This window comes from Muntiacus reevesi, chromosome 13 (genome assembly GCF_963930625.1).
Source record: "Muntiacus reevesi chromosome 13, mMunRee1.1, whole genome shotgun sequence".
Taxonomy (NCBI): domain Eukaryota; kingdom Metazoa; phylum Chordata; class Mammalia; order Artiodactyla; family Cervidae; genus Muntiacus; species Muntiacus reevesi.
This window is the reverse complement of record NC_089261.1, coordinates 59839490-59849037: the sequence shown is the minus strand read 5'-3', so window position 1 is coordinate 59849037 and position 9548 is coordinate 59839490. Positions and strand designations below refer to the sequence as shown.

The following is a 9548-nucleotide window of genomic DNA, read 5'->3' as shown; positions in this document are numbered from 1 at the left end:
CAAAATGGTGTGAACCTACGGCTTATATTATAGGGCTATATCACTGCCTGTGACGCACCCATGGACTAATGGAATTTGACTGCTAACACACAAATGAGCCCTGCAATTGGATGGCTGGCACCTGCTATCATTTTATACATGACTGTTCTAAAATACAGCCCAAGGAATCAGCTGAGCTAATTTATCATCAGACATTTTTCTGGTGAAATCTGATAGAAGCATTTGCCCACTTGTCAGTCTCATTACCATGTTGAGGACTGGGACAATATAATACTTCAGACTTTAATGAATTTTGCTCCAGCACAGGGAAAAATACAACCCCAAATACTGGTTTTTTCAACTAACCAGCAACCAAAAAACCAAAATCCATTGTCAACCTGTGCCTCATCCTTTTTCATGAGGCCTCTCACATTCCATTTGTAATGGTAACATGGTCATGAGATTTATGAACACAGATAGATTAAAACTGACAGGTTGGTTGTTTTGAGGAAGAGCCACCTATATTCCATTTGGAGTGTGTGCTTTGGCACAAATGCAAGGCATTAATATGAGATTACATGAAATCCATACATACCATCTGACCTCATGTATATACCACACACACGGATACATTCCACAGAGACGATCACAGAAAAACTGGCTAAAAGAAATTTACGGTTGTTTATATACATATATATTTATATACACACAGTAAAAGATTTGCTGCTGTACTCACAGTCTGTAAACATCATGGAAAATGCCCAGCAGAAGTCACTGTGGGCCTTTTGAAATGGTGACCATGTGAGGAGTGTGGGTAGGGAAAGCATTTAGATTCATACTGAAAACCCAGGAACATGAAGAACCTTAAGTTCATGGTGGCATCTGGGAGTAATTATATTTCATTGACACAATAAACTCAGCTGGCCACTTTGAAATTATGTTTTCCATATTCCTATATGAAAAAGGAATGACCAAAAAAAATCTCCTGTCAGTTAACATTTTAAAAGCAAGCAAAGGAATATATACATACATGTATATATGTATATGCATGTATATATATATATACATGATACTTACGTGTATATTTGCATACACACATATACATGTTACTATTACCAAAAATAAACCTCAATGAGAATTTCCAAATCTTCTAAAAATACACAATCCTTTTTTTCTTGCTTCGTTCTGAACTTTTATGTACTATCACTGAAAGTCTTGGGCATAGTTAAATGATACATACATTTAAATTTTAGTAAATGGTATTTTGATTTTTACATAAAATGCTTCCATTAAAAAACTAGGCTTGTGAAAAATAGAACTGTTTGATTCAAGCATTATTTTTCAATCTAACAGAAAAATAGGCACAAGACCTCCTATAATGAAACCCCATTAAAAAGAAAATATAGGTTCTTAAAAAGTTTGCATAGCAGCTATTAAACTGCCATATATGGATATCAGTCTGTGCTTTAAGGTCTTGTAAGCTCGTGCAGCTTGAGAATTTATGTTTTAAAAAATAAGCCAGTGACATGAGAAACACTAACCTAATTTCTCACCTGAATTCCGTTTTATGTGTCTTTAGGGGCAAAAATATGTGTCAATGAGCTCAGATCATCATCTGTAGGCTACTATGCAGTTAAAAAATACTGGCACTGAATGACATTTCAAACAAAGGAGACTTAAACCCATACTATGTTTGGCCAAAAAACCAAAATTACTTAAAAAAAAAATAGAAAATCTTGTTACAATCTCTATAACTTTTTCATGGTGACTGCTCTCATTGAACATTCTACAGAACCACCATGAAAGTTTGCCATGTACTCGAAAAATCTATTTTCATGCAAAGGTAGTAAATATCCTTCTGGTTTAACTGAACAATCTCCTTTCCCCCTGCCAACTCCCACCATTTTTTAGGGCTGAATATAACATGCAGAATATGTACATCAGATAAATCAAAGAAGTAAGATTCGTTGAATTTGTGGGTATAAACCGGTCAGCCCTTCAATGTTTTGGGAAATGTTTTTCCAGGGGGTGGGGCTGAGTCACGAGAGAAGGATGGAACAGATTCCTGGAGACACAGTTGCTGTGTTGATTTTTTCCTCCAGTAGGGCTTGAAGTACACCGATAAATGTTCCTCCAGTTTAGTTGATACTGTCCTTGTGGCTGCTCCTCTCTGTGTTATGGTTGTTTTGCTCCTGGTTCTTCCACTGGATGCTTGTGCCATTCATGGGCACCGAGGTCATCAGGCTCTTGGACTGGTAACAGCAGCAGCAGAGGCAAGACTGGGAGAAGGAACAGACCCAGATTAAGAGGAGGCCAGCAGTCCGTTCCCAGCAGAACACACAGGCTCACCAACAAGGGTGAATGTCCACAGGCATTTGAGGACAGAGTGTGGGCCTTGCCAGAAATCTGGAGTAGGGCGTTTGTAACCTCTAGGGAAATGTTAAGTGGTTTATTCTAGTGCAGAGTGACAGATCCCGTGTTTCTTGTTTTAACTGATTCACCAAGTCAAAGAGGAAAGGTAGGCAGTGTTGGTGGGGGCAGACTGTTCTGTGACTTGGGGTGGGCGTGGGTGGGAAGGACCCGGAAGGGCCTGGCGTGTCTTCACTGCATCACCTGCGTGCCTCTCTTCACTGGGCACCTCACCTGAGGCTCCTGAACAGCCCCAGGGGGTAGGTGCTATTTTCCTCCTGAATGAGAACAGGGGGGCTTAGAGAAGAGGCAGAACTGAACTCAGAACCTAGCACTCTCTCTGTTGGACTCCTTCCCCTGGGTGTACTGCCTTTTTAGGAATATCAGTCAAAACTGTGTTTAATTTCTTAGAGTGTGCACCTGGATTTTTTTTCCCCCCTTACCCTCTGGTTAATATGTAAACTAATTAGCAACTGATTTTACTCCAGATTACATAAATGTATTTGTTATGACCTGCATTTTCGTCAGTCTTTCTTAGGGCAGAATCTTTCTTAGGGAGTTTCATGACTTGTAAACATGACCCCAGAGACTGTGAAAGTGTGGCAGTAAGAACTTCCACACCAAGTTTTATTGATTCCTATGATTCTCTGGCTAATATCTGTCTGTCTCCTTTTAGACTTCAGGAGTCATGAAGGTAGTCACTTGTGTTTTTCCTCTCTTTTATCCCTAACACCGATAAACTCACACCGAGCACTTTCTGCTGTCTCAAGCACTGAACCACTTATTCCACCTGATGAGATGGATACAGTGTCTGATACAGGTACAGACGCAGCATCTGATTTACTGACGGGCAAACTGAGGAAGCAGGAGCGGCCCCACTTGGACCTGGTTTTAGATAGCCAGCTAGTGCAGAGCGGGGATGTAAATCAAGACTGTTCACTTCCAGATCCTGCACCCTTGAACTCTATGCTACTCTTCCTAATACGTACCATAAAATGAAGTTAAACATCCTGGCCAAAGTTAACGGATTCCAGTTAGGACTAATTCTATGCTAAAATCATTCTAGAAACTGGAAAAATAATACCTCAGTGAGAAGTGCTTGGAACTTCAGGAGAACACGTGTTGGCTTAGCTACAAGGAGGTTTGAAGAACGGAAGGAAACTGATTTTGAATTAAATTACATTAGTTCAGATTTCCAGAGCCATAAACATTTATGTTTCTTGAGAAGACTATTATGAAGTATACTATTAAGTAGCATTTAGCAAGAGCTTTCTTAACAGTGAGTTTATGTTTTGTTGAGACTATGGTTAAAAATCTAAGGCCATGTAAGGCATGAATAAGTTTATTCTGTTGGCTTTGGAGCACAACTTGGGAATATTTCTTTTCAAAGCAGGATACTAAATTGGCATGTTACTAAATTAGTTCTTTTTATTTTAACTTTTGAGTACGTTGTTTGAATAGATATTGCTTTTCTGTTATGCTGACAATTTGACGCTCTTTCTGGGTAACAAAATGTAATTTTCACTTCTCTTCTGAAAAGTTCAGCTGCTGAAAGTACTATTGTGATTTTCACTTCTCTTTTGAAAAGTTCAGCTGATGAAAGTGCTATTTACAACTGGAATGAGCCATGCCAGTTGGATGTCTAAGATACACAGTTGGCTGTTCTTAAAAATACTTGCTTACAAAGCAGAAATAGAGACAGAAGCAGAGAACAAATGTATGGATACCAAGGGGGACAGGGAGGTGGCAGGATGAACTGGGAGACTGGGGTTGGCATATCCATACTCCGGGTACTTTGTATAGAATGGATAATTAATGAGAATCTACAGGGAACTGCACTCAGTGCTCTGTGGTGGCCTAAATGGGAAGGATATATATATATATATATATATATATATATATTATATATATATATATATATATTATATATATATATATATGTAAAAGGGGATATAGGTATATGTATGGTTGATTCACATTGCTGTACGGTAGAAACTAATAAAGCATTCTGAAGCAATTATACTCTATTAGAAATAATAAAGACAAGACAGAAGAGGAAAAAAAATTCTAATTAAATGGAAACAATTGAATTTGCTATTATATACTACTGTAAATGGGCGGCTCAGCAGTCGAGAATGTGCCTGCCAGGTAGGAATCTGCTGCATCACGCAGGGCGCTCAGCCCAGAGCTCCTCGGCAGCCTAGAGGGATGGGCTGGGGAGGGAGGTGGGAGGGGGCTCAGGAGGGCGGGGACGTATGCATACCTGTGGCAGGTGTATGGCGGAAGCCAACACAATATCTTAAAGCAATGATCCTCCAATTAAAAAAAAAAGGAATCCACCTGCCAATTTAGGAGATGCAGTTTGGATCCCTAGGTTGGGAAGATCCCCTGCAGTAGGAAATGGTAACCCATTCCAGCATTCTTGCCTGGAAAAATCCCACAGACAGAGGAGCCTGGCAGGCTACAGTCCATGGGGTCCCAAAAGAATTGGACACGACTGAGTGACTTCACAACCACGGCAACAACCATCACATATAATCAATCACTAATGCCAATAATTATTATGAAAAAGATCTTCTTGCTAAAAGAAGTACTTACCTGGAAACAATTTTTAAACTTCTTGCTCACAAAATATAGAGCTATTGGGTTGATACACGAATTCATGGTTGCCAAGTTAATACCGATGTAATCCATGAGCAGCAAGAAACTTGAGCAAAAGGAAATAGAAGAGATAAATTAGAACATCATATTTTAAAACCTAACTAGCATTTATCTCTAGAATAAGCATTTTTCTTGCCCGGGAGACATTTCTCAGAGGTGGCAGTCAAAATTATTTTTAAAGCCCTTGTTTAAATGGCAGTCTCAGTTCTGCAGGACATGTGCAGATATACCCACCACTTGGTTAACCCAGGAGGGGAGCAGCAAAAGTATTGATATGGTTTGCAAAAAATTTTGAGGTTGGTTATGGGCTGCAACAGTTAAAGAAAAACAATCAACTTAGAAGATTTTATTTCCAGGGCGAGCGTGAGTGTAGAGCAGGTGGTTTTGTAAAAGTCTTAGAAATGTGAAATCAGAGAAACTCCAATTTCCTTCTGAGTACATAGGATCCTACCTAAGTAATTCACATCGGTTCGTGTCCATTTCATCATACACAGTTTTCTTCAAAATGCGGCTTAAATGGAGAGGGAACCAGCACAGAGCAAAAATTACAACCAAGCAGAAAACTGTTTTTGCCACTTCTCGACGCTAAAGAAAAGTGAGAGAAAAAAATACATGTTTAGTGTTTTTCTACTAGAGAAAATCAATACACAGAAGGAAGTAGGACAATGTCGGGTTAGTTTCAGCATGACATTGTAAAGCAATTATACTCCAATTAAAAAAAAAGCAGTAGATTGGGACAGAGTACTGGAAGAAGAGCCAGAGCAGCCCACCTCACTACCCTCTACCTCTTCAAGATTTCGAGTCCAGGAAGCTCCCTTGGTCTAGTGGTCAGGACTCTGAGCTTCTGCTCCAGGAAGCATGAGTTCAATCCCTGGTCGGGGAACTAAGATCTCACATGCAGCGTAGTGCAGCCAAATAAAAAAATAAATAAGGTTTGGAGTCCAGTTGTCTTAAGCAAGGAGCTGTTAGTGATTCTTCTGGGGCAGCTGCCAGGAAGCATGGTAGCCTCAGGCTGGTTACTAGGGCCAGGTCAAAGGTTCGATGGTGGGCAGAGCGGGGCACTGGCTGGGATTGAGCCAACACTGTGACTGGGTCTGTATGTCTGTTGAACATATGGGTGGAAGGTTAGTTAAAAGTCTCCAGAGCAGGTAATTCACCTGCATTAATGATAGCATGGTAGTCAAGGTGACTGACCTTAGCATGATAAAGTGGGACAAATCTAGGAAATTCCCTGGTGATCCAGTGGTAGGATTCTTGGCTTTCATTGCTGAGGGTCTGGGTTCAGTCTAGCCTAAAACCAGTCCCCCTGGTTGGAGAACTAAGATGCTGTAAGCTGTGTGGTATGGCACCCCCCAAAAACAATGAATAAGTCTCCAAAGATGTTTGGAAAACAAAATAGGAGTAGGAAACAGAAAAGGAAAAGGAAGAACAACATGTTTTCTCCATTTCTTGATCTTGGAGAAAGCTGGCATTCGGATTTTTTTGGCTTTTAAAATTCTTTCATTAATGACAGGTAGTTTCCAAAGATACATTGCAAATATAGAATGCGGGCGTGCTAAGTCACTTCAGTCCTGACGGACTCTGCACAACCTCATGGACTATAGCCGTCCAGGCTCCTCTGTCCATGGGATTCTCCAGACAAGAATACTAGAGTGGGTTGTCATTTCCTTCTCCAGGGGATCTTCTTGACCCAGGGATCAAACCTGCGTCTCTTGCGTCTCTTGTCTCCTACATTTGCAGGCGGGTTCTTTACCACCTAGCGCCACCTGAGAGTGAAGGATTATCAGCAGAGACAATTGGAAAAACGGGGACATGTGGACTCTGGCCTGACTTCAATGGAAGGTTTACATGCTTTGGGGTCTGCACAGGATCAGTAAAACCTCAGGTTAGGAATTATCTGCAGCCAGCCATTTGTGTGCCCTGTATTTGAGTGCCAGGGCATGGCATTAGGAAGCCCAACTGGGAACATAAAATACAACTTGTCTGTAACTGGGATCACTTAATGTCAGAATAAAACTGATTGAAAACAGGGTTTGGAAGGGTAAGGCTGGTTCAATCTGAAGCATACAGTGTTAAGTAGGGGAAGCCTGCAATAAAACCATGTGATTGATGGAGCTATTTAAAAAGATCTCAGGGCAGTTGTCACAAATTGTGGCTTTAGCCCCAAGAACTGGGAGTTCTTTAATCTTTGAGTTAGCTAGCTAGCTGGCTATGGCTTCAGAGAATGTATAAACTGAATGATGATTGAGAACAATAAAGGATTCCTTTATTTATTAATCTACAGGAATGGGGGATCATTTTAAGGGCCATTTTGTGTCCACGGAAAGACAGTGTAGAAAGGAGTGTGTCGGGAGAGAGACTGTCTCTTTGGAGCACGTCCTCAAAGTGGGTAAACTTAACTTATTTATTTAGGCTATGCCACATGGCATGTGGGATCTTAGTTCCTTCAGCAGGGATTGAACCCGTGCCCCATGCCACGGAAGTGTGGCATCTTAACTAAACCTCCAAGGAAGTCTGCAAGAGGATAACTTTTTAAAAGGTAATATTAATACTTTGCCACGTGACAGTCAGCTATTTGGTTAATCAATATCCATCCTTCTGAGTTTTCCTTTCTATCAGTCAGATCCTGGATTTTGTCACGGCTGCAGAGGAGCCTGGCTTCCTCACCCGTACGGATGTTACCGATCACACCAGGTAGAAGCCGTTGCGCAGGGTTTCTGATGCGGCCAGGCATGTTCAGAGTGGTATGGCCATAGACGTGGGGTTTCTGGAAAAGTCACTTAAACGTGGGGGCTACTCCTTTGGTGCACACACGCTAATGTGATCTGCATCCTCCCCTTTCTGGCTGCCTAGAAAGGAGGTCTAAGGGCAGAGCTGTCGCTGCTGTCTCCCAGTAATAAAGGAAAGGTGAGCAAAGCAGCAGAACCCTGGCTCCTGAGTGCCTTGACCACTGAGCCGATGACATCTGAGTTTTCCGCTGTGGGAGACAGGGGAGCCCCTACCTGTTATTTGGGGTTTTCTGTTCATACTTGTGCTCAGTCACTCAGCCGTGTCTGACTCTTTGCCACCCCATAAACTGTAGCCTGCCAGGCTCCTTTGTCCATGGGATTCTCCAGGCAAGAATACTGGAGACAGTTGCCATTTCCTCCTCCAGAGGATCCTCCTGACCCAGGGAGCAAACCCATGTCTCCTGCATTGGCAGGCAGATTCTTTACCACTGAGCCACCTGGGAAGATTTTCTGCTACCATCATCCAAACACAACCCCTAACTGATAAAGGTGTTGCTGGTATAGTGAAGAGAAATTCTAGAAAAACATACCAGAAGCAGGATCAAGAGTCATGTTGGACTTGGATGGGGAGGCAGGGTTTTCACTCTAAGCTAGCTCCCCTGCGACCCTCACCCCCAAAGGCGTCCCAGCTAGGCTTGCTCACCTGCAGTCCGAACCTGCTCAATCTCTGAGTGGAACGCAAGGCAATGTCTACTGCATGGGGACCAAGTTTTGGATTCTAATGTCCATTTCGTTGTGCTAGTCTCTTAAACACTTGTATAATAAGGGCACATGCCTGTCCAGCTTATCTCACAGAGTGTTTGGAGGAATCAAATACCAAAATGACGTGGAAATGCTCTTTGGGAACTTAAAAAAAAATGCTATGAAAATGTGAAGCAGCAGCATCTTATTGCTCCCAAACCCTATTTAATTATTTTCAGAGCAGGTGTCACTCATAGCTTGAATAGGCTCAATTGTGGTGCTAATGCAAAATTGACATTTAAAAACAGTTTTTCACTAATCTATTCTAATTAGTTACCTCTATTGCAGGAATGAAAGGTCATACAGCTTAATATGTTTCATATCTGGAGTACTCTGAACTTTCATGCCTGGATGATGTCATGCTAAAGCTTCTCAAGATAATTTTCCTGTTAAGTTTTAATAAAGGATAATAGCTTCCATTTGTATAACATGTTAGATTTTTATGAAGTATGTTAATGCATGTTAATTCCCTTGATTCTCATAATAATACTGATTCATGTATTATTATGTCTAGTTTAAGATAATGAATTGAGGTTCAAAAAAATCAGTACTCTGGTCGAAAAGAGTTGCCGATGAAGACTGATGCTCATGCATGGTAATCACACAGGGCAGTTATCCAGGCTCCATCAAAAACTCACATATACATACTTGTCTGTTGAAACTGAACACTTACCCACAGTCCTAGTTTTACTCTTTGAATTAATATATATCAACAGTATCTGACTACTTAGTATCAGCTGGGTTCTATTAGGCACCGTATATGCATTACATAATCCCTATGTACATTATGTAGTACATAATGTACTATTATATACATTGCATTAAAAATTTTTAAGACTCAAAACTGAGCTAGTTTTTGTACAGAAAAGTGCAGGTGGGACCTCCCTGGTGACCCAGTGGCTAAGACTCCACACTCCTAAATCAGGGGGCCTGGGTTTGATCCCTGGTCAGGAAACTAGATCTCACAGT

The 9548-nt window shown here is 41.2% G+C and overlaps 1 protein-coding gene across 1 annotated transcript in view; it reads right to left on the bottom strand.

Annotated features, from left to right (window-relative positions):
- Positions 1-266: 266 nt before the first annotated feature.
- Positions 267-9548, bottom strand: part of EDNRA (endothelin receptor type A) — a 74575-nt gene continuing 65293 nt past the window's right edge. The window contains exons 6-8 of the mRNA XM_065904558.1: positions 5501-5634; positions 4987-5095; positions 267-2258 (exon numbers count right to left, since the gene is read on the bottom strand). Coding sequence (XP_065760630.1) covers positions 2118-2258; positions 4987-5095; positions 5501-5634 — 384 coding nt within the window. The 3' untranslated portion in view covers positions 267-2117. The remainder of the gene's footprint in view (positions 2259-4986; positions 5096-5500; positions 5635-9548) is intronic.